Source organism: Pantherophis guttatus, chromosome 3 (genome assembly GCF_059756535.1).
Source record: "Pantherophis guttatus breed Tessera chromosome 3, ASM5975653v1, whole genome shotgun sequence".
NCBI classification, from domain to species: Eukaryota; Metazoa; Chordata; class Lepidosauria; order Squamata; family Colubridae; genus Pantherophis; species Pantherophis guttatus.
The window spans coordinates 2,626,254-2,650,926 of NC_142065.1; the positions used below are offsets into that span (position 1 = coordinate 2,626,254).

The 24,673-nt window shown below is 45.8% G+C and overlaps 1 protein-coding gene across 3 annotated transcripts in view; it reads right to left on the reverse strand.

Annotated features, from left to right (window-relative positions):
• HCK (HCK proto-oncogene, Src family tyrosine kinase) overlaps window positions 1-22,649 on the reverse strand; it is a 43,064-nt gene extending 20,415 nt beyond the window's left edge. The window contains exons 1-4 of one of the 3 annotated variants that reach the window (XM_087888938.1): window positions 22,528-22,649; window positions 4,918-5,035; window positions 2,792-2,825; window positions 1,739-1,838 (exon numbers count right to left, since the gene is read on the reverse strand). In XM_087888938.1, coding sequence (XP_087745064.1) covers window positions 1,739-1,838; window positions 2,792-2,825; window positions 4,918-5,034 — 251 coding nt within the window. In that variant the 5' untranslated portion in view covers window position 5,035; window positions 22,528-22,649. Of the gene's footprint in view, window positions 1-1,738; window positions 1,839-2,791; window positions 2,826-4,917; window positions 5,036-10,192; window positions 10,241-15,544; window positions 15,648-22,527 lie in introns of those variants that run through there. The other 2 variants (XM_087888940.1, XM_087888939.1) reach the window with 2 other exon arrangements.
• Between the last annotated feature and the right edge of the window lie 2,024 nt (window positions 22,650-24,673).

Genomic DNA, 24,673 nt, shown 5'->3' on the forward strand with positions numbered 1-24,673 from the left:
CCCTCAGCCGCTCGCCTAAATTCTCAGCCGAGTTGGACACGCGGATAAAAACAACATTGAGGTGTGTGTGTGTGCAAATCGTTCCTGCTGGTGGTTGCTCCCCAAAGTGAGGAGATCTGGGAGAGAAATTATCCCGGGGGGCTCAACATTGTGCAGCCACCCCAAGGCCTACGCGGGGAAGACTGCAGAATGGCCGCAGCACAGACTCAAGCGGGAAATGAGAAGGTCCGAGGTTAGGAGACCTTTCCTGGTTCCTTCCAACAAGGGGTGGGTTCTACTTACCTTTACTACAGGTTTACTACCGGTTTGCGTGCGCGCTCCTGATGACGTTGGGGTTGGTGGGCAGAGCCTCCCACCAGTTTTACTACCGGTTCTATAGAACCAGTGCGAACCGGGGGCAACCCGCCACTGCTTCCAACCCTCAGATTCTAGGATTGAGGGTCCTTGCAAAGATGGAATTCAGCTGGTTTGGACCAATTCAGGAGAACCGGTAGTGGTGACCTGCAGGTGGGCGCCCACCCGCCTGGGCGCAATCCCATCCTATATCGCTGCGTTTCTGACACAGCACACATGCACGGACGGTATGCGCGAGCGAATTGCCGTGTTGTTTGACGTCGCACACATGTGTGGATGGTCTGCGCCAGCGAATTGGTGTGTTTTGTGATGCCACGAGCAAAGCCAGCGGGCACACATGCGTGCTCACATTTCCAGTGCTGGGCAAACTGGTTGCTAGAGTATATGAAGCCCACTTCTGGGTCCTTGGTGCTCTCTGAGTTTGGTTGTTGTTTTGCAGACGTTTTATTACCCAGTCAGATAACATCATCAGTGCTAGTAAGAAACGGGATTTGTTCCAGGGGTGAAATGCTCCCGGTTCGGACCGGATCACCCGATCCGGTAGCAATGGAGGTGGGTGGTTCGGAGAACCGGTAGCAAAAATCCCTGCTCCCCCCTCCATGCCCAGCTGAGCCACGCAATCATCAGAGGCTTTTTATTTTATTTTTAAAAGCATTTTTTCTACAACCTCTTCGGCCGAAAAAATGCTTTTAAAAGTTAAAAAAAAAAGCCTCTGACGATCGTGCGGCTCAGCTGGGATTGTCAGAGGCTTTTAAAAGCATTTTTTCTACAACCTCTTCGGCCGAAAAAAATGCTTTTAAAAGTTAAAAAAAAAAGCCTCTGACGATCGTGCGGCTCAGCTGGGATTGTCAGAGGCTTTTAAAAGCATTTTTTCTACAACCTCTTCGGCCGAAGAGGTTATAGAAAAAATGTTTTTAAAGGGGAAAAAAGCCTCTGCCGATCAGGCAAGTCAGCTGGGATCGTCAGAGGCTTTTAAAAGCATTTTTTTTTACAACCTCTTCAGAGGTTGTAGAAAAAATGGTTTTAAAAGTTTTTTTTTAAAAAAAGTTGGCCACGCCCACTCAGTCATATTACCACCACCCCCAAGCCACGCCCACAGAACCGGTAGTAACAAATTTTACATTTCACCACTGATTTGTTCCCAATTTACCCTATTCTTACTAGCACCGATGAACAGGGAAGCAAGGACCCCATAGTCCTCAAATTCTGCCTCCCTTCTAGCATTGGTGTCGTTACTTAGCTTGGTAATGAAACATCTTTCAACCCTGAAATGCAAATATTCTCTCTTATCGGATTCCCTGAACTGGGGATTCCCCCAGAAGCCACCTACGGAGCATCATTTCTCAAAAAGTCCTTCCCTCCCCTAGAGGACCCTCAAACTTACTTCTCTAAGATCTTGAGATGATCGCCTTTCTGGAAACTGAGGTCCTCCCTGTGAATGGCTTCGTAGTCGTACAAGGCCAACGCGATAAAATCCTCGGTTTCTGGGGGGCGAGGGAAACAAGAAAAGGTTTAGGGTGGAGATAGGGGATACCCACACCCACATTTATGTACTTCCAGGTAAAGCTTCAGTTACATTATCCTGGCCACCATCTTTACAGAAGGAGACCTTTGTGACATTGATAGACCAATGGACATCTATGAAGACAATGTTCTTCAGGAGCATGTAGGACTGAAACCAAGCCTAGATGCCTACAGCGATTCAATTACATCATCCTGGCCACCATCTTTACAGAAGGGGACCTCCGTGACCATGGTAGATTGATGGGCTTCTCAGAAGACAATGTTCTTCAGGAGCATGTAGGACTGGAACCCAGCCTAGATGCCTACAGCAATTCAGTTCATCCTGGCCACCACCATCTTTATTAAATGTGGTGGCCATTAGATGTGGTTAGATCTTTATTAGATGCCTCTGTGACATTGATAAACCAATGGATTTCTCAGAAGACAAATGTTCTCCAGGACAATCTAGGACTGGAACCGAGCCTAGATGCCTACAGCGATTCAATTATATCATCCTAGCCACCATCTTTACAGAAGGGGACCTCCGTGACCATGGTAGATTGATGGGCTTCTCAGAAGACAATGTTCTCCAGGACAATCTAGGACTGGAACCCAGCCTAGATGCCTACAGCAATTCAGTTCATCCTGGCTACCACCGTCTTTATTAGAAAGGGGCCTCTGTGACATTGATAAACCAATGGATTTCTCAGATGACAAATGTTCTCCAGGACAATCTAGGACTGGAACCCAGCCTAGATGCCTACAGGAACAGGATAACGGTCAAAAATGCCAAGATGGTAACTGTGATGGTGCAATCGAAGCAACTATGATTATGTGCCTCCAGACAGAGCTTCTATTACATCTCCTGGCCACCATCTTTTGATTGTATTTGCAGCCCAGGAATCTACTCTCCGCTGTAATGGGAGATACATACCATCCGTTTGCTGGAGCTTGGATCCCTTGATGCCCTGGAATGCAAAAAAAAAAAAAGATTTAATTATTATTATATCTTATGCCAGTGATGTTGTGGATTTATTAAGACAAACACACCTTTTGGATTAATCAGAGACAATTTATATATTGCGCAATAGGTTCAAGGCTCTGTACATGAAGCGTTGAACAAAGACAGAAATTAGGTACAATGGTTTTATACCCTTCTAGACAAAGGATTCTGTTAACTCAGCAATTCATATGGTCATATACATTTGTCATTTTTAATTGACATGTCCTAATTACTGAGTTTCTTTGCAAAACAGTTATAATTCTTTTTGTAGATTACTGAAGCATAGACTCAAATCATCAGCCCGCTTCATTTACATTAGTGACACTTTATCAAAAATGTGGCACTTTTAAGAGACGAAAAATAAGATGGAGCTTGTCTTAGAACCACAGAGATGATCATTAGAAAAAAAAAAAGAATATATCCAGGAACTGCCTCCGATGGTCCCTCAGGAAAGCCAAACTCTTAATCCATGAAGTTGACTCGAAAGAACTTTAACTGAGAGAGAAGTAGTGATTGCAGGAGGACAAGGCGGAATCTGAAAAAGCCCGCACAAAGCACAAAGCAATTCTTTCGTTTCCCAGAGCCCAAACTCCCTGACCACTGGCAGCCAATTTGATGCCGAAAGGTTGTTTTGAGAACGCTAGGGTGCTAGGCAGATAACAGTTCACATTCAGGGCACGATGGCCTTGAAACCAGGCTGAAACTGGCTGCGAGAGAGTTCATTCTGTCTCCGAAGATGTTCCCTCTCTCGAATTCCCAAGCAGTACAGCAAAAGCAAAAAAGCAAGCTAAAGACGCCAGCAAGCCTCCTTCCCACCCACCCACTTTCAATAGAATGGCAGGACACAATAGTGGAACTGACACCAGCTTTGTTTCTATCTGGAAATGTTGCGGTCCGTCAGCGGCCTGTGCGGATTGTAGCTGATTCAGACAGCGAGGAGGCTGGTGTGGTGCTGCGCGAGCAGCCTGTGCAGCTGGCACTCGAGTCGGACAGTGAGGAGGCTGGAGAAGATGTGGTGCCAGAGGCCGGGATTCAGCCAGGGCCTCCAGAACCTCCAGAAGCTCCCATAAGTGAAGAGGAAGAAGAGGAGGAGCCTCTTCTCGATGCACGGGCGCGCAGAGCTGCCAAAAGGCAGGAGTGGCTCCTCAGGAGGAGGTCTCCTCGAGAGTAAGGCTTGGGGCTAATTGGCCACTCCCTTAGTCTTTTTAAGGAGGAACGCCGACTGAAGCAATTTGTAGGAAACAACTTTAGTTCATTCTTCTTCGCGTCTGGATTCTTTGCAAAATTGCTTCTGGGCTTTCAGCCAAACTTAGTAAGAATTGTGATTACTTTATCTTTGGTTTCTTGTAGGCTGTTAAGAAAGTTTATTAACAGCCTTTGTTTGGCAAAGACTGAGTTTTTTTAGTAAATTTAAGTTTTGTATAGACTTTGTGTGTGCTGTATTCTTTGGGGTCTGTAGCTGGGGCAGAAAAGGAAACCATTTCTGGACTTTTTGCTCAAGGACAGGAAAAAAAAAATCAGCTTTTGATTCTGGATTTGGCTGATTCATACGTTTTGTTGTCAAAGAAACGGCTAGTACAGATAGCCCTGGATTCACTCACTATCACAATTGAGCCCAAAATTTTTCTGTTACTCAGCGAGACAGTTTTTAAATGGGTTTTGGCTGCATTGCTGGCTTGATCCCATCTTTCGGTTTTAATTTGTAATTGATTTTATTGGGGTGTTTTAAATTGTGGGCCGAAATTATTTAATATCTTTTTAAATTGTTTTAAATTTTGTATGCTATGTTTTACCTTGGCTGTTCACCGCCCTGAGTCCTGTTGGAGAAGGGCGGTATAAAAATCAAATCAATCAATAAATAAATAAAATAAATTTCAGAGCCGAAGAAGCTTCTTGGGTGAGAAGCGAAACGTCTTCAAAGAAAAAACAAGGAAGTCCAGTTGCCTCTTGAAACAAAAGCACCTCTGAGACAACCATTTTGGGACTTTTCTTGCCACGGTTATTAAGTGAATCCCTGCAATTGAATGAGACACAGACACACATACACAATCACACACCAGAGATGGCTTGATGGTGGGTTCGGTGGTATAACGAACATCCAGAGTCGAGTTCGAGTTCTCTTGCTGTTTCCCCTTTCCTGGGAGAACGTTGAATTTGGATTCTGTGCAGCCCATTCTGGGAAGGGAGAAGAAAAGACCAAAAGATAAATATTCCCATTTTATTCCCCTTCGACTTGCATAACAACAACTGAAATGGACAAGACACAATTTCTGTGTGTGAGAATACAGTTAAACTGAGATTTCAACGCATCTTGCTGCCTCTCTCCTGGGGTTATTCTTGTTTCAAACATTTCCTCCAAATTGCCCTTCTCGGATAAGAACCTGTGCAGGGAATCCTCCTTTAGCGACCAGCTATTTGGTCATTAAGCGAAGCAGTTGCTAAGCAAACCTGCGGCTGCTCTCTTAGCTTTCCTTTGCTTTACGGACCTGCGGAGGTTCTCGATGGGTTGGCAATGTGGCTTTGAGTCACCCTCGTAACGGCGAATGGTCGCTAAAGGAGGCCGTCGCTAAACGAGGACCGCCTGTATGAACCACGACGCAAACTTTTCTTCTGTAGAATGTTTGTCATATGACCAATAATAATAACAAATTCAGCTGTTATCATCTCGACTTTGCTGGACACTCTTCTTTGCAGATAAACTTAATAAAATAAATATACATAAATAAAATAGATCCAGCAGACGCTATCTCCAACAGCTTTTCCTGCAGGAAAAAAAAAATTGCCAAAAGCAGCCAGCACGGAATAGAATAACAGAGCTGGAAGGGACCTTGGAGGTCTTCTAGTCCAACCCCCTGCCCAGGCAGGAAACCTTACACCATTTCAGACAAATGGTTGTCCAATCTCTTCTTTAAAATTTCCAGTGTTGGAGAATTCACAACTTCTTGTGGCAAGCAGTTCCACTGGTTAATTGTTCTCACTGTCAGGAATTTTCTCCTGAGTTCTAGGTTGCTTCTATCCTTGATTAGTTTCCCTCTCCATTAAGGGCAGGGCACTGGGGGTCTTTTTGCTGTCATTGAGTGAGGGGCAGGTGCTTTTTCTCACAAGAAGACCCACCCAGCCAGAGAAGGCCGTGGGGGTGCGGGGGTGTGGAAGCCAGGCACCTGCAACGCACCTCTTTAACAGGAGTTGCAAAACTGCTGGTTCATAGTTCCAGGAGTTGGACTCTCCAGCTGTTATTCTAAACCAGTGGTTTCCAACCTGGGCAGCTTGAAGAGGTGTGGACTTCAACTCCCAGAATTCCCCGGTCAGCAGGGCAAATTCTGAGAGTTGCTGGCTGGGGAATTCTGGGAGTTGAAGTCCACACCTCTTCAAGCTGCCCAGGTTGAGAAACACTGGTCTAAGGCACTAATGGTAGACTGCTTCTTCTCCTCTTCCTCCTCTTCCTTCTTCCTCCTCCTTCCCTTTGCTCCTCCTCCTCCTCTCCTGTGTACATTTTTCTTTTTCTTTTTTGTCCTCTCCTCCTTTCCTCCTTCCCTCCGTTCTTCCTCTCTTTGTTCCTTCCTTCTCTCCCTATTCCCTCCCTCTGTCCCTTCCTTCTTTCTTGCTTCCTCCATTCCTGTTCCTTTCGTTCTTTCCTTCCTTCTCTCCTCCTCCCTCCTCCTTTCTTTCTTTCTCCTTCCTTCCATCTCTCCTCCCTAATTCTCTTCCTCCCTCATTCCCTTTCCTACCTTCCTCCCTCCCTCCCTCCCTCCCTCCTTTCTTTCTCTTTCTTTCCTCCTTCCCTCCTTTTCTTTCTTTCTTTCTTTCTTTTTTCTTTCTTTCTTTCTTTCTTCACCTTCCATCTCCCCTTCCTAATTCTCTTCCTCCCTCATTCCCTTTCCTTCCTCCCTCCCTCCCTCCTTTCTCTTTCCTCCTTTCCTCCTTTTCTTTTTCTTTCTTTCTTTCTTCTCCTTCCATCTCCTCTCCCTAACCCTATTCCTCCCTCACTCCTTTTCCTTCCTCCCTCCCTCCCTCCCTTTCTTTCTTTCTTTCCTCCTTTCCTCCTTTTCTTTTTCTTTCTTTCTTTCTTCTCCTTCCATCTCCTCTCCCTAACCCTATTCCTCCCTCACTCCTTTCTTTCTTTCTTTCCTCCTTCCCTCCTTCTTTCCTTTCTTTCTTTCTCTTTCTTTCTTTCTTTCTTCTCCTTCCATCTCCCCTCCCTAATCCTATTCCTCCCTCACGCCCTTTCCTTCCTCCCTCCCTTTCTTTCTTTCTCTTTCTTTCTTTCTCTTTTTCCTCCCTCACTCCTTCCTCCCTCCCTCCCTCCTTTCTTTCTTTTTTCTCTTTCTTTCTCTCTTTCCTCCCTCATTCCTTCCTCCCTCCCTCCCTCCTTTCTTTCTTTCTCTCTTTCCTCCCTCCCTCCCTTCTTTCTTTCTCTTTCTTTCTTTCCTTTCTCTCTCTCTCTTTCTCTTCCCTCCCTCCCTCCCCCCTCTCCCTCTCTCTCTCTCTTTGTTTTTCTCTGTTTTTGTCCAGCGATGTCAGTTGGCCCCCTTGTTCAGCATGGCTTGCCAGCTCTACAAGAGGAAGCTGGGGTTTGCAGCCACCCTCGCCGGGGTTGGGCGCCCATCAGACTGTGCAAATATATTTCTCAGTGCCGGGAAGTCCCCATTTGCATCTCCTGTCAACAAAGGCAGTGGGCAGCAACGGTTCCTCTCCTGTTTTGCATCCCAGAAGGCAAATTTTTCTGACTCCCTTGCAAAGAAAATAACGGTAGGTCAGAAGGTCTGAATTCGAGTTGCCCGAAGTAATGATTAGCAAAGGAATTTTCTCCTGCCCTGAGTAGAGGCTGGACTAGCGGACCTCTTAGAGCCCTTTCGATTGTAGGATTCCAGATGTCTTCATCTTTACCTCTGTGTACCTCACAACAACCCTTTGAGGTAGGTCAAGTTGCAAGATAGCACCTCCTCAAAGCTCACCAAGAAGCTTTCACAGCTGAATGGAAATTTAAACCTAGCGCTTCCTTCTCTATCTCCTCCAGCTTGTTGGACTACAATCCCCATCATGCCCAACCACTGGCTCCAACCACTACCCGACTGTGGCTATTTCCGCATAATAAATTACTTATATTCCTTTTCCATAGCCACCCATCTCTGTCAATGACTCCAGGCAGCTTACAATTAAAAAAATATATTGCATGATAATACGTATTATCATATGTGGTGGACATGTGTGGAAGCAAAAATATATTGGGCAAAAATGTGTATGTGGTTGATGACGCCACAACATATTGATTTAAAACCGGAACTGTTCCTGTTGGGGATTTTACCGGGAATTTATAGTAAAGAAACCGTATATTTGATTATTCATGTTATAACCGTAGCTAGAATTGTATTTGCACAAAACTGGAAAAGCGAAGAGATCCCTATAGATGAAAATGTGATTAAGAAAATATTAGAATGTGCAGAAATGAACAGATTAACACTTGCAACTCAAGGAAAGGAAAAATCAGATTATTATAATATATGGGAGTTATTTTATCAGTGGTTAGAGAATAAATATGAAAGCAATGTATTGTAAAAATAGATTAGTAGAGAAGAGAAATGTTAGGTTTATGTTACTTTATCAGTATTATTATTATTTAGTATTAATATAAGAATAAATGTAAGAAATGAATATGATGGTAAGTTTAACTGTTAAGACACAAAACAATTTATACCCAGACGATGCACTGTTTAATGAAAGATGGAATAAAATAAAAAAAATTTAATAAGTACAAAATTATATTGCAGTAAAGATGCTAAAAACATTTTCAAACAATAAAAGCCACAGAAGCATCCAACATAAATACAGGCAATTCTCAATTTACGACTACAACAGAAATAACAATTTCTGTTGTTAAGCAAGGCAATTGTTAAGCGAGTCACACCCCATTTCACGACCTTTTTTTTGCCACCGTTGTTAAGTGAATCACTGCACTGGTTAAATTACTAACCCGGTTGTTAAGTGAATCCAGCTTCCCTGTCGACACTGCTCGTCAGAAGGTCACAAAAATGATCGTATGACCATCCCTTTCCAGGACACATCCGTCATAAATATGAATCAGTTGCCAAGCGTCCTAATTTTGATCACGTGACCGCAGGGATTGCCGCCATGGTCATAAGTGCAAGGACTGGTCGGTTGCAAGTCATTTTTTCCAGTGCCCTTGTTAACAAGGAGGAGCCTTGGTGGTGCAGTGGACTAAAGTGCTGTTAAGTAGCACTTAGCTGCCAGCTGCCTGCAATTACTGCGAGTTCGAATCTCACCAGGCTCAAGGTTGACTCAGCCTTCCATCCTTCCGAGGTAGGTAAAATGAGGACCCGGATTGTGGGGGCAATAAGCTGACTTTGTATAAAAAAGAACACCGCTGGGGGGGGGGCAAAAGCCCTACTAAGCAGGTATATACAAAAGTATGAAGGCTATTGCTTAGCACATTGTAAGCCACCCTGAGTCTCTGGAGAAGGGCGGCATATAAATCAAATTAAAAATTAAAAATTAAAAAAAACAGTTGTAAGTCAAGGACTGCCTGTCTACAAAGCAGCTGAGACAGTTGGCCAATTCACACATTCAGAGCCCCGGGCTCGTGAATCATTTAAAAATAATAAAATAATTTAATTTATCTTATTAACTGTATCAATTAATTTTACTGGACACCCGCCTCGATTCGAAGCGACTCTGGGTGGGGCTCACAGCACTAAAAGCATTAAAAAAAAACCATCCACGGTAAATATTTTCTGAAAAGAAAGAAGCATGGAAATTACGCCGAAAAAAATAGAATTGTCGTTAAAAGATGGGGAGGGAAGGAGGGAGAAGATGCAGGAGGGATGGGAGGAGGTGGATTTAGAGAATAACAGAGTTGGAAGGGACCTTGTAGGTCATCTAGTCCAACCCGCCCGCCCAAGCACGAGACCCCACACCAACAATCCATTTTCCAGCTTATTTTATTTATTTATTTATTGGTTCGATTTATATGCCACCCTTCTCCGGAGACTCAGGGCGGCTTACAATGCGTTAAGCAATAGCCTTCATACTTTTGTATATACCTGCTTAGTAGGGCTTTTGGCCACCCCTAAGCGGTGTTCTTTTTTGTACAAAGTCAGCTTATTGCCCCCACAATCCGGGTCCTCATTTTACCTACCTCGGAAGGATGGAAGGCTGAGTCAACCTTGAGCCTAGTGAGATTTGAACTCGCAGTAATTGCAGGCAGCTGGTGCTACTTAACAGCACTTTAGTCTGCTGCACCACCAAGGCTCTTCCAGCTTCACACAAGACCCCCCTCTACTCAAAACAAACTCCGTGGTCTCGGTCCACACTTACCTGCCACGCTCACAAGCTTAGTTTCGAACCCAGGTTTAGCAGTACTTTTACACGCAGCCGTGTCCCCAAAGAAGCAGAAGTTTGCCGGCAAAGAGTGGGAATTAGGAAGTGGCTCACAATTTGTGCATCCCTGCAACTTCGCTTGGGAGGGGGAACAAGAGGGGGGGGTATCCCAACTGTGCCGTGTCACGGTCGCAACCACATCGTGGGAGGGGACATGATGAGCAAAGGCCGCTTCCTTCCGTCCTGATAGGAATCCTCCAGAAATTCACACAGATGCACCAAAAAGCAGAAGCACATTTAAAATATGTATATATATTATTTTTGCGGCTCAGACAGGAATTACGGTAAGCAGGGTGACCTTTGAAACAAACACTTGCAGAAGCTGGACTGGAGGCGTGTGGGGGGGATTGGAAACCCCCCCCCAGGATCAAAACTGACCTCAACTGAGCGGGAAGTGCTGAAGAGGAAGAGGAGGAAGGCTGTGAAGCAGGGGGCTGCCAGGAATTCCGGGTTTTCTCTGCCACCCCAAAATAGCAGCAAAAGGCATCTCCCCAAGTCCCAGGTTCGACAAGGCTAAAGTTTATTTGCTGTTATTATTTTTGCAAATAACAGTTTATTTACTGTTATTATTTTTGCAAATAAAAGTTTATTTACTGTTATTATTTTTGCAAATAACAATTCATTTTCTGTTATTATTTTTGCAAATAAAAGTTTATTTACTGTTATTATTTTTGCAAATAAAAGTTTATTTACTGTTATTATTTTTGCAAATAACTCAAGGCAGTGAACATATCAAGCACATCTTCCTCCTCCTCTTTTCCACGCAACAACAGCCCTGCGAGGTTGGGCTGAGAGAAAGAGTGATTGGCCCAAAGTCATCCAGCTGGTTTTCATGGCTAAGGCAGAACTAGAACTCACAGTCTCCCGCTAATTGACCCAAAGTCACCTAACCAGCTTTTGTGCCTAGGGCAGTACTACAACTCCCTGTCTCCTGGTGGTTGGCCCAAAGTCATCCAGCCAGCTCTCATGGCTAAGATGGGCCTAGAACTCACTGTCTCCCAGTAATTGGCCCAAAATCACTTACCTAGTTTTTGTGCCTAAGGCAGTACTAGAACTCCCCGTCTCCTGGTGATTGGTCTAAAGTCACCCAGCCAGCTGTCATGGCTAAGTCAGGACTAGAACTCACCTTCTCCTGATCATTGGCCCAAAGTCACCCAGTCAGCTTTCACAGCCAAGGTGGGACTAGAACTTACCATGTCCTGGTTTCTACCTTGGTGCCCTAACCACTAGACCAGACTGTCTCTAAACGCCGCCTTCCCCAACTTGGTACCCTCAAGACAGTCCTGCTCGGACGATCACTCCACGATGCCCGCACCCCGGAGATGGCTTCTGCGGATGGTTCACCGGTGATCCATGGTTCGCTGGGCATTTGATCCTTGTTGGTTGTTATCTGATTAGGTGTCACCAACTTATTTATTTATTAAGAAATATGAAGAATAGATTTATTTATTTATTTATTTATTTATTTATTTATTTATTTATTTATTTATTTATTTATTTATTTATTTATTTATACAGTGGTACCTGGGTACTCAACTGCTTTGAAATCAAAATTTGATACGCAACGCGCTTGGATGCAAACACTTCATCCCGATTCATCATGGTTTGTTTGGTATTCAAGGCACAAGCTAGGATTTGTCGGTGTCAGCTGCTCTGTGACTCACTACATTATTTCCTTAAGGAAAAAAAACTGATTTGGTACTCATTGTTTTTGGTGCTCATCGCACCTCCCGGAACCAGAATACAGCATAACAGAGTTGGAAGGGACCTTGGAGGTCTTCTAGTCCAACCCCCTGCTCAGGCAGGAGACCCTATCCCGGTGTTGGCTAACCTTTTTGCCGTCGCATGTCAAAAGTGGGGGTCCCACGGGGGGGGGATGCACTTGCGTGCCCACACTCATAATTCAATGCGCCCCGCCCCCCGCGCATGCGACACTCCCCCCCCAGGTGACCCCCGCTTTTGGCACACGATGGCATGATGGGCCCTTTTCTCACCCTCCCCAGGCTCCAGAGCCTTTCTAGGAGCCTGGGGAGGGCGAAAATGGCCTCCCCCCCTGAGGCCGGAAACAGCCCGTTTCCTGACTTCCGGTGGGCCCAGAAGGCCCAAAAATTAGCTGGCCAGTGTGCGCATTTGTGCTGGAACTCTGCTAGGGCAATGCTTGCGTGCCAACCGATACGGCCCGGCATGCCACCTGTGGCACGTGTGCCATAGGTTCGCCATCACGGCCCTATCCCATTTCAGACAAATGGTGGTCCAATCTCTTCTTAAAAACGTCCAGTGATGGAGCACCCACAACTTCTGGTGGCAAGCAGTTCCACTGGTTAATTGTCCTCCCTGTTAGGAAGTTTCTCCTCAATTCCAGGTTGCTTCTCTCCTTGATTAGTTTCCATCCGTTGCTTCTTTTCCTGCCTTCGGTTGCTTCAGAGAATAATTTGACCCCCTCCTCTTCTTTGGGGCAGCCCCTCCAATATTGGAAGATGCTCTCCTGTCTCCCCTGGTCCTTCTCTTCCCTAGACTAACCATGCCCAGTTCCTGCAATGGTTCATTGTATGTTTTCGCCTCCCGTCCCCTCATCATCTTGGTTGCTCTTCTCTGCACTCTTTCTAGAGTCTCAGCATCTTTTTTATAATATGGTGACTAAAACATACGATGAACGGTTGCAGGAACTGGGCATGGCTGGTCTAGTGAAGAGAAGGACCAGGGGAGACAGGAGAGCATCTTCCAATATTTGAGGGGCTGCCCCAGAGAGGAGGAAGGGGGTCAAGCTGTTTCCCAAAGCAACCAGACAAGGAATAATGGATGGAAACTGATCAAGGAGAGATTCAACCTAGAAATAAGGAGGAATTTTCTGACAGGGAGAACGATCAACCCATGGAACAGAAGTTGCCTTCAGAAGTTGTGGGAGCTTCATCACTGGAGGCTTTCAAGAAGAGACCGGACTGCCCTCGGTCAGCAATGATGCAGGGTCTCCTGCTTGGGCGGGGGGTTGGACTAGATGACCTCCAAGGTCCCTTCCAACTCTGTTCATCGGTAATCTAATCGGTGACCAAAATTGGATGCAATACTCCAAGTGTGGCCTTACCAAGGCCTCAGAAAGCGGTACTAACACACTTCATGGGGTCTTGATTGTATCGCTCTGTTAATGCCGCCGAGGACTGCATCATGACGAGCCCCACCGTACGGCTGTATTTCACACCTCTTAACCGCCAATTTCCCTCAGGGGATTTTAATCATTTTAATGCAATTTACCATCTATTATTGTTTTTGAACTGTCATCGGCTTGGTGAGCCCGGCATAGGAGCAGAGAGATTCTTGCAAATTAAAAAATTAAATTAAATTAAATAATAAAATTAAATAAAATAATAAAATTAAATAAAATAAATTAAAATAAATAAAGTAAAATAAAATAAAATAAAACAAATTATATATATATAAAACAAAATAATAAAGTAAAATAAACTAAAATATAAAATAATAAAATGAAATGAACTGAAATAAAACAAATAATAAAGTAAAATAAACTAAAATAATAAAGTGAACTGAAATGAAACAAATAATAAACTAAAATAAATTAAAATAATGAAGTGAAGTGAAGTGAAGTGAAGTGAAGTGAAGTGAAGTAAAGTAAAGTAAAGTAAAGTAAAGTAAAGTAAAGTAAAGTAAAGTAAAGTAAAGTAAAGTAAAGTAAAGTAAAGTAAAGTAAAGTAAAGTAAAGTAAAGTAAAGTAAAGTAACCAAACCAAACCAAACCAAATGAAATAAAATAAAATAAAATAAACCCCACATGCAGAAAGGCACCGGCAGCCCAGCTTGCTCAATGAGTGACGCCACTGACCGCATGTGGAAGTCCGCAGGAGGAACCGAGGCTCAGCTGTGATAGCAGAAGTTTTCTCCCATCGGTCTGGAAACCCTGCAGCGGCTTTCCTCCTGGCAGAGGCTGCAAAAAGCCTGCAACAGCTGGAAACCTCGGCGTTTCAGACCCGGGAGATTTGCAGACAGCACGGTGGACAATCCCTCTTCCTAAAGTCACAGCCAAACAACCCTTGAAGCTACAATTAGTCCTCGACTTACAGCCATTCAAAGTTACAATGGCATTGAAAAAAGTGACTTATGACCGGTCCTCACACTTACATCCATCCCAGTATCTCCATAGTGACATGATTAAAGTTCAGATACTTGGCCACTGGCCTGCATAAGTAGTCCTGGACTTGCAATCATTTGTTTAGCAACCGTTCAAAGTTACATTGATACTGAAAATGGCATTTGTCACCAGTCCTCACACTTATGACCATCCCAGTTACCCTGTAGTCATGTGGTCAAAATTGAGGTGCTTGGCAACCGGCCTGTACAAATAGTCCTTGACTTATAACCGTTCATTTAGCAACTGTTCGAAGTTAAAATGATACTGAAAATGCTAATTGTGACCGATCCTTGTACTTACGACCGTCCCAGCATCCCTGTGGTCACATAGTAAAAGTTCAGGTGTTTGGCAACTGGCATGTACAAGTAATTTTATTTTTGCATAATCATATTAACTAGCCATTTTTATAACGACACATCTGTTTAATCGGTAAAACCCAAAATCAAAGTTTCATTTTTTCCCCCCAGCTCAAGCACAAAGTCCAGAAGCGGTTTCCAAGGAGAAATAAAATTATTTGTATTTTTTTTTTCCTTGATCAAACCAGACAGTTTGTGGAGCGCCCGCAATCTTTGGAGTCTTAAGGTGCCATTCAACCACAAAGGTGAACATTATGTTCTCCAGACGTTTCCTCGAGTTCTCCACTTACTGTCCCATTGAGCTCTGGGAACAGACAGTGTAAGAATTGTGACAGCCACTATGTAAGACAAACAGGTAAAACTGGTAGAGGGAATCCATGGACACCAACCAGCAGCCAGAAGATATGATGAAAAGCCTTTAATTGCACCACACTTGGACAGATGCCACCATAGTTTCAACTGGGAAACTGTCAGCATCCGAGACCAAGCCAATGCCGGAGAATTCCTGGAAGCCTGGCATTCAGACAAAGCAGCCGTCAGCAGGCACATAGAGGTAAACAACATTTGCACACCATTCAAAAGAGACCCTCAACAAGCTAAGAAGGAAACCAAAAGGCCGAAACACCTCCAGACCAGCTATCAACACCCAGAGATTAACACCAAGATTAATTTCAGACCAACAACCAAAGCTGTAAACAACAGCCCCATCAAGGAACTACCAACTCAGACAAACAGTCAACAACAGTCTAATCAAGGAACCAGACAATCCCAACAACAATAACGGGGTGCAAACCTGAGAGCAGCCCCCATTCCTTTGTAGCTCTGATGATGTTCTCTAGTTGGGTCAAGAAGAAAACAACCGAGCTCAGAGAGCACCGAGGACTCCACAGTTCCTCTCCTTCTCTTTCTCTTCCTCTTCTCCTCCTCTTCCCCTTTCCCTTCTCCTCCTCCTCCCCTCCTCCTCCCAGCCCTTCTCCTCCCACTCCGTACCACAAACGTCGCTACCTTCCAGCACTAATGATATCACCTAGTTGAGTCATGAAGCATCTGCAAGAAAGTCACCAACCTCAGAGAGCACCAAGGACCCCGTAATCCTCCTCTTCCTCTTCTTCCTTCCTCTTCCTCCCTGCAAACCCCACTCCCTTCTAGCACTGATGATGTTATCTAGATGGGTCATGAAATGTCTGCAAGAAAACAGCCAAGCTCAGAGAGCACCAGGGACCCCACAATTCTTCTCCCTCCCTCCTTCCCTTCCTCCCTCCCTTTTCCTTCCTTCCTTCCTTCCTTCCTTCCTTCCTTCCTTCCTTCCTTCCTTCCTTCCAGCACTGATGATGTTCCCTAGTTGGGTCATGAAATGTCTGCAAGAAAACAGCCAAGCTCAGAGAGCACCAGGGAAGGAGGAACCACAGTTCTTCTCCTTCTCCTTCTCCTTCTCCTTCTCCTTCTCCTTCTCCTTCTCCTTCTCCTTCTCCTTCTCCTCCTCCTTCTCCTTCTCCTCCCCTCCCTCCCTCCTTTCTTTCTTTCTTCCTTCCTCCCTCCCTTTTCCTTCCTTCCTTCCTTCCTTCCTTCCTTCCAGCACTGATGATGTTCCCTAGTTGGGTCATGAAACGTCTGCAAGAAAACAGCCAACCTCAGAGAGCACCAACGCCCCCACATTTCTCCTCCTGTAGTCCCCCCAAGGCACAAAAGCCAGCTAGGTTGACTTTGGGCCAATCACCAGGAGATGGAGAGTTCTAGTCCCGCCTTAGGCAGGAAAGCCAACTGGGTGCCCAGCCGAATTCTGCAAGGGGCTCCCCCTGAAACAAAAGCTGCTGGGCGACCCTGCAGGTTTAAAGGCCTCTGGGAAAGATAGCGTGGGAACCACCTGGCTGAGTCAACACATTCCCCAACAGAGAAGAGGAAGAGACCAGGGGGCCCCTCCCCTCAGGGCCTTCTCTGCACCGGGTTTCAATGAAGTGTCAACCACCCAGCTGCAACTAGCCAACCCCAAAGCCGCAGGGTGTTCGAGAAGCGAGATCCGATCTCGTGGTCAGAAGCCGGAAACAAGAGTGCAAGTAAAACTCACTGAGCAGAGTTTGGCTAGCAGGCAGGAAGTCTGCGCCAGGCTGATTAAAGAAGGGGGCAGTTTGGGGATCGGGATGCTCCCATGCCAGGGACCCTGAGACAGGCAATTACGATTCTGGCGGTCGTAAAGCGGATCAATACATGACAGTACACATATAGACTGGGTGAAACCAGGCTTAATAGCAGGAACTGTGAGAGGGATCTTGGAGTCTTAGTGGACAACCGGCTAAATAGGAGCCAGCTGTGTGCGGCGGCAGCCAAAAAAGCCAATGCAATCCTAAACTGCATTAACAGAGGGATTCAATCAAGATCAAGGGAGGTACTAATACCACTCTATAAAGCCCTAGTAAGGCCACACCTAGAGTCCTGCATCCAGTTTTGGTCACCACACTATTAAAAAAGATGTTGGGACTCTAGGAAGAGTGCAGAAAAGAGAAACCAAGATGATGGGGGGACTGGAGGCTAAAACATATGAAGAACGGTTGCAGGAACTGGGCACGGCTGGTCTATGGAAGAGAAGGACCAGGGGAGACAGGAATGCAGTCTTCCAATATTTGAGGGGCTGCCCCAGAGAGGAGGAAAGCACCTGAAGGCCAGAAAAGGAACAATGGATGGAAACTGATCAAGGAGAGATTCAACCGGGAAGTAAGGAGAAATTTTCTGACAGTGAGAACAATTAACCAATTGACAAATGGCCATCCAGTTTCTTCTTAAAAACCTCCAGTGATGAAGCTCCCACAACTTCTGGAGGCAAGCAGTTCCACTGATTAATTCTTCTGTCAGGAAGTTTTTCCTTAATTCCAGGTTGCTTCTCTCCTTGATCAGTTTCCATCCATTGTTTCTTCAGGTGCTTTGGAGAACAGAACAGAGTTGGGAGGGACCTTGGAGGTCTTCTAGTCCAACCTCCTGCTCAACCAGGAGACCCCATCTCATTCTGGACAAATGGCCATCCAGTTTCTTCTTAAAAGCCTCCAGTGATGGAACACCCACGATTTCTGGTGGCAAGCTCTTCCACTGGTTAATAGTCCTTGCTGTTAGGAAGTTTCTCCTTCATTCCAGGTTGCTTCTCTCTTTGACTAGTTTCCATCCATTCCTTCTTGTCCTGCCTTCTGGTGCTTTGGAGAATAAGTAGACCCCTCCTCTTTGTGGCAGCCCCTCAAATATTGCAACACTGCTATCCTGCTTCCGTTCGTCTTTAATCCGCTTATCACTCATGGTCTGACCGCCTCTCTGTCCAGCTTCATACTTCTGACCCAAATCCATTTCTTTAAAAGTCGCTTTTATTCCCGATTTGCATCTCTTCCCATCTGTTTGCATTTCCATTCTGCAACTTCATGTTCCCTTTTCTGCGGTTTCTTTTGGTAAACTTCCTTGTTCTGAAGCAAACCTTCTCTAGAGTATCTTTCTGGGCTTACTACTGGTTGCTAAGGGAAGTTACGGGGCGAAAGACTGGTGGAGGCCAGCCGAGGAGAAAAGTTTGTGGCTAATAACCCAGAGGCGAAAACCTCAAGGCAAAACAGGCAAGGCGAAGAGACCGAGCCGAAAAGTCCCATTCCGCGTTACAATGGACCTCCCCACAGCTACTCCCCCGCCACAAAATAGATCATAAAACTGGACACAGTCACGTAGCAAAACCCTCTGAACGACTGCCCCGACTTACAACTGTAATGTATCTATTGATTTATTAACCTATCATTAAATTTAAATTTAATTATTAAGTGCCACTCGTTCGGTTTACAAAGCGACTCTGCAAAGGGTAATTCTGGGCTCAATTCTGGGGACTTCCTGTACATGAAGTCCACATTCTAAGAACCAGTTTGCTGTAGTGGTGAAGGTGCTGGACTAGAAACTTGGAACCTGGAGTTCTATTTATTTTATTTATTTATTGGTTTGATTTATATGCCGCCCTTCTCCGGAGACTCAGGGCGGCTTACAATGCGTTAAGCAATAGTTTTCATACTTTTGTATATACCTGCTTAGTAGGGCTTTTGGATCCCCCTAAGCGGTGTTCTTTTTTTATACAAAGTCAGTTTATTGCCCCCACAATCCGGGTCCTCATTTTACCTACCTTGGAAGGATGGAAGGCTGAGTCAACCTTGAGCCTGGTGAGATTTGAACTCGCAGTAATTGCAGGCAGCTGGCAGCTAAGTGCTACTTTAACAGCAGTTTAGTCCCCTGCACCACCAAGGCTCTTATTAGATAGATGATAGTTAGACAAGACAGACAGACAGATAATAGATAGATAGATGAGAGAGACAGAGAGATGATAGATAGATAGATAGATAGATAGATAGATAGATAGATAGATAGATGATAGATAGATTCATTTATTTATTTATTTATTGGTTCGATTTATATGCCGCCCTTCTCAATGCGTTAAGCAATAGCCTTCATCCTTTTGTATATACCTGCTTAGTAGGGCTTTCGGCCCCCCCTAAGCGGTGTTCTTTTTTATACAAAGTCAGCTTATTGCCCCCACAATCCGGGTCCTCATTTTACCTACCTCGGAAGGACGGAAGGCTGAGTCAACCTTGAGCCTGGTGAGATTTGAACTCGCAGTAAGTGCAGGCAGCTGGTGCTACTTAACAGCACTTTAGTCCGCTGCGCCACCAAGGCTCTTATCTAGTCCCCTCTCCCTCAGCCATGAAAGCCGTCTGGGTGACTTTGGGCCAATCACTAGGAGACAATGAATTCTAGTCCCGTTTTAGGCATGAAAGCTGGCTGGGTGACTGAGTCAATATCTAGGACAGTGGTGGCGAAGCTTTTACTCACCGAGTGCCAGATACCAGCTTCGATACCACGCCCCACCGTGCGCGGTGTGCACAATTGCACCATCTGCACACGCATGCAGCTTTCGCATGGCTCCCCCGTGCATGCATTGCACACGCAAAAGCCATGCGTATGTGCCGATGGTGCAGTTGCACGCACAGCAGACAGCTTTCACACACACGTGAACGCCATCTGCAAATGCGCGCGCTGCATGCAGGAACTCGTGCACCCATGCGCAAATGCACACCCGTGCACAGGAGAGCTCCATAGAGCAGCTGGGTCTCCGGAATTGCACGCACGCGCACCGGGGGCCTGAACACCAGCTGGGGCGCACACACATGTGCAGCTGTAGGTGAGTTGGGCGACAGCTCGCGTGCCTGGAAAGATGGCTCTGTGTGCCACCTCGGGCACGCGTGCCATAGGTTCGTCATCACGGATCTAGGAGAAGGTGAGTTCTAGTTCCACTTTAGCCATGCAAGCCAGCTGGGTGACTTTGGGCCAGTTAGTTTCTCTCAGTTCAGCTGGGAAAAAATAGGAGGGAGCATTCTTTATAAGCTCTGGACAATTTCTGGACATGCATTCGGTTAGACTTGCCATTATTTGTGCAACACAAAAGTTTGGTCCCTTTAGTGGCAATGTTTACCTTTGCAACGTTTACAGGTTGTCCTCGAATTACAATGGTTCATTCAGTGACTGTTCGAAGTTCGAAGGCACTAAAAAAAGTGACTTAGGGCCGTGTTTCACACTTACGACCGTTGCAGTGTCCCCTTGCTCACGCGATCACATTTCGGCCACTTGGCCACGGACTCATATTTATGACGCAGGCTCCCCGGGTCACGTGATTCCCCTTTTGCGACCTTCTGAGAAGCAAAATCCATAGGGAAGACAGATTCACTTAACAACTGTGTGACTCGTTTAACAAATGCAATGATTCGCTTAACAATCGTGGCAAGAAAAGTCATGAAATGGGGCGCTGAACACATGTTTCACTTTGCAACATAATTTTTGGTCTCGATTGTGGTTGTAAGTCGACCATAATTGGAAGCAGAATTTCCACTGCTGAGCAAGGCAGCTGTTAAGTGACCCTATTTTACAACCTTTTTTGCCCTGGTTGTTAAGTGAATCACTGCAGTTGTTGAGTGACTCATGCGGTCATTGAGCGAATCTGGCTTCACCCATTGGCTTTGCTTTTTTTTCTTTCCCTCCCTTCTTTCCTCCTCCCTTCTTTCCTCCCTCTTCTCTCCTTCTTTCCTTCCTCTTTTCCTCCTCTCCTTCCTTTTCTCCTTCTTTCCTCCCCTCCTCCTTTTTCTTTCTCTCCTTCCTTCCCTCCTCCCTCCTTCTCTCCTTTCTTTCCCTCCTTCCTTTCCTTCTTTCCTTCCCTCCTTCTCTCCTTTTACTTCTCTCCCTCCTTCTCACCTTTTCCTTCTCCCCTTCCTTCTTTCCTTCCTTCTTCTCCCCTTTCTTTCCCTTCTCTCCTTTTTTCTTTCCCTCCTTCCTTCTCACCCTCTTTCCTTCTCCTTCTTTCCTTTCTTTCCCTCCTTCCATTCCTCATGCCTTCTCTCCTTCCTTCTTCCCTTCCCCCTTCCTTCTTTTTCCTTTCCCTCCCTCCTCCCTCCTTTCCTTCCCTCCCTCCTTCTCCCCTTTTCTTCTCTCCTTCCTTCCTTCCTCCCTTCTTCTCCCCTTTCTTTCCCTTTCCTTATTTCCTCCTTTCTTCTCCTCCTTCCTTCTCTCCTTCCCTTCCCCCTTCCTTCTTTTTTCTTTCCCTCCCTCCTCCCTCCGTTCCTTCCCTCCCTCCTTCTCCCCTTTTCCTTCTCTCCTTCCTTCCTTCCTTCCTCCCTTCTTCTCCCCTTTCTTTCCCTTTCCTTCCTTCCCTCCTTCCTTCTCACCTCTCCTTCTTTCCTCCCGTCTTCTCTCCTTTCTTTCCCTCCTTCCTTTCCTCATGCCTTTTCTCCTTCCTTTCTCCTTCTTCCCTTCCTTCTTTTTTCTTTCCCTCCCTCCTCCCTCCTTTCCTTCCCTCCCTCCTTCTCCCCTTTTCCTTCTCTCCTTCCTTCCTCCCTTCTTCTCCCCTTTCTTTCCTTTTCCTTCCTTCCCTCCTTCCTTCTCACCTCTCCTTCTTTCCTCCCGTCTTCTCTCCTTTCTTTCCCTCCTTCCTTTCCTCATGCCTTCTCTCCTTCCTTTCTCCTTCTTCCCTTCCTTCTTTTTTATTTCCCTCCCTCCTCCCTCCTTTCCTTCCCTCCCTCCTTCTCCCCTTTTCCTTCTCTCCTTCCTTCTTTCCTCCCTTCTTCTCTCCTTTCCCTTCCTCCTTCCTTTCCTTATTTCCTCCTTTCTTCCCCTCCTTCCTTCTTTCCTTTCCTTCCCTTCCCCCTTCCTTTTTTCTTTCCCTCCCTCCTCCCTCCTTTCCTTCCCTCCCCCCTTCTCCCCTTTTCCTTCTCTCCTTCCTTCTTTCCTCCCTTCTTCTCTCCTTTCTCTTCCTTCCTTTCCTTACTTCCTCCTTCCTTCTCTCTTTCCCTTCTCTCCTTCCTTCTTTCCTCCCTTCTTCTCTCCTTTCTCTTCCTCCCTCCTTTCCTTCCCTCCCTCCTCCCTCCGTTCCTTCCCTCCCTCCTTCTCCCCTTTTCCTTCTCTCCTTCCTTCCTTCCTCCCTTCTTCTCCCCTTTCTTTCCCTTTCCTTCCTTCCCTCCTTCCTTCTCACCTCTCCTTCTTTCCTCCCGTCTTCTCTCCTTTCTTTCCCTCCTTCCTTTCCTCATGCCTTCTCTCCTTCCTTTCTCCTTCTTCCCTTCCTTCTTTTTTATTTCCCTCCCTCCTCCCTCCTTTCCTTCCCTCCCTCCTTCTCCCCTTTCCCTTCTCTCCTTCCTTCTTTCCTCCCTTCTTCTCTCCTTTCTCTTCCTCCTTCCTTTCCTTCTTTCCTCCTTTCTTCCCCTCCTTCCTTCCCGCCGCGCCGCTCACCTGCCGGCTCTCCTCCCGGAGCTGCCCCGAGGGCGCGTTCCGAGCGCTCCGAGCCTCCCGCGGTCAGTGGAGCCGCCTCCGCCTCCCCGGCAGCCTCTCGCGATCCTCCCCGACGGCCAGCCAGGCTCGACTGCCAGGGCAGCGCCGGGAACCGCCGCGGAAACCAGACCCCACGGCGGCCGCGCCTCCTTGCAGGAAGCGGCGCCCGCGGGCGCCTCCTGGCCGGCCAGCTGTGCTCACAACTGGCTGGCTGCGCGTCTGGAGATCGCGCCTGCAAAACGGGGGGGGGGAGGCTTTCCTGGAGGGGGCGCGGGAGAAAGAGGCTGCCCTGATTCCATGGCGGTTTTAAAGTTTGAGACTGAGTTTTAATTGAAATGTTTTAAATTATGGGCCAAATTTCATTTTTTTAAAAAAATTTGATTTATATGCCGCCCTTCTCCGGAGACTCAGGGCGGCTTACAATGCGCTAAGCAATAGCCTTCATCCTTTTGTATATATTTTATACAAAGTCAGCTTATTGCCCCCACAAACCGGGTCCTCATTTCACCTACCTTAGAAAGGATGGAAGGCTGAGTCAACCTCAGCCTTGATAGTACAGTGGTTATGAACCCTGTTATTAAGACCAGCTGCCTGCAATTTACTGCAGGTTCGAATCTCACCAGGCTCAAGGTGGACTCAGCCTTCCATCCTTTCTAAGGTAGGTGAAATGAGGACCCAGTTTGTGGGGGCAATAAGCTGACTTTGTATAAATATACAAAAGGATGAAGGCTATTGCTTAACACATTGTAAGCCACCCTGAGTCTCCGGAGAAGGGCGGCATATAAATAAAAAAAAAATCAAAATCAAAATTTTGCAGTATCCTTCCCCTGGAGTGGGGTGGGAATGAAGATTTTGCAATATCCTTCCCCCAGGAGTGGGGAGGGAATGGAGATTTTGCAGTATCCTACCCCTGCCACGCCCACCATGCCACACCACACCACGCCCACCAAGCCACACCCACAGAACCAGTAGTAAAAAAAATTGGATTTCACCACTGATTTGAGGGGCTGCCACAAAGAGGAGGGGGGGATCAACTTATTCTCCAAAGCATCAGAAAGCAGGACAAGAAGCAATGGATGGAAACTAATCAACCTGGAATTCAGGAGCAACTTCCTAACAGTGAGGACAATTAACCCGTGGAACAGCTTGCCACCAGAAGTCGTTGGGTGCTCCATCGCTGGAGGTTTTGAAGAAGAGATTGGACGTCCTCCACCTATCTAAAATGGTACAGGATCTCCTGTTTGAGCAGAGGGGTGGACTAGAAGACCTCCGAGGTCCCTTCCAGCTCAATTCCAAATTGAATAGTCTAAATTTTAAGACTTGTGGACTTCGTGGCTGGCTGGGGGGATTTGGTGATCAATTCAGAATAGAGCTGGGAGGAACTCTGGAGGTCTTCTAGTCCAACCTTCTGCTGAAGCAGGAGACTCCACACCATCTCAGATAAATGGGTGTCCACTCCAGTCTCTTCTTTTTTTTTTTATTGTATTTTTATTGTTAAAAGAATAACAGAAAAAAAAAAACAATACAAAAATCAATAGTAAAGAAAGAAAAAATTTTTTCCCCCCAACGTGCTATACAAATGGAAAGGAAGTTTTAGGAAATGAAAGTCTTCAGTTCTTCCAAAAATCTCTTTGATAAGGTACTGGCGCCGATTCATCCAATCTCCCAAGTGCAAAGTCCACAAATGGTTGCCAAGTGTTCCAAAAAACATTTTCTTTATATATACCACTTCTAATTTTAATATCACAAGTCAATTTATCATTTAATGCAAATTTCCATGTTTCATTATACCATTCTTCTAATTTTAAGTCAACATTTAATTTCCAATATCTAGCAATTATAATTCTCCCCATTATAACCAAAATCCTCACCAATTCTCTTTCTCCAGTTGTTAATGTTGTTTCATTCAATATTAATAATAATATGGTTTCCAATTTCAATTTGACCCTCTTCTTAATCATTTCAAATATTTCATTTTCTATCCTAGACCAAAAAAGTTCAACCCCATTACATTTACACCACATATGAACGTATGTCCCAAGTTCCACTTTACATCTCCAACACATTTTATCCCCTTTATTATCCATTTGAAAAAGTCTTATTGGGG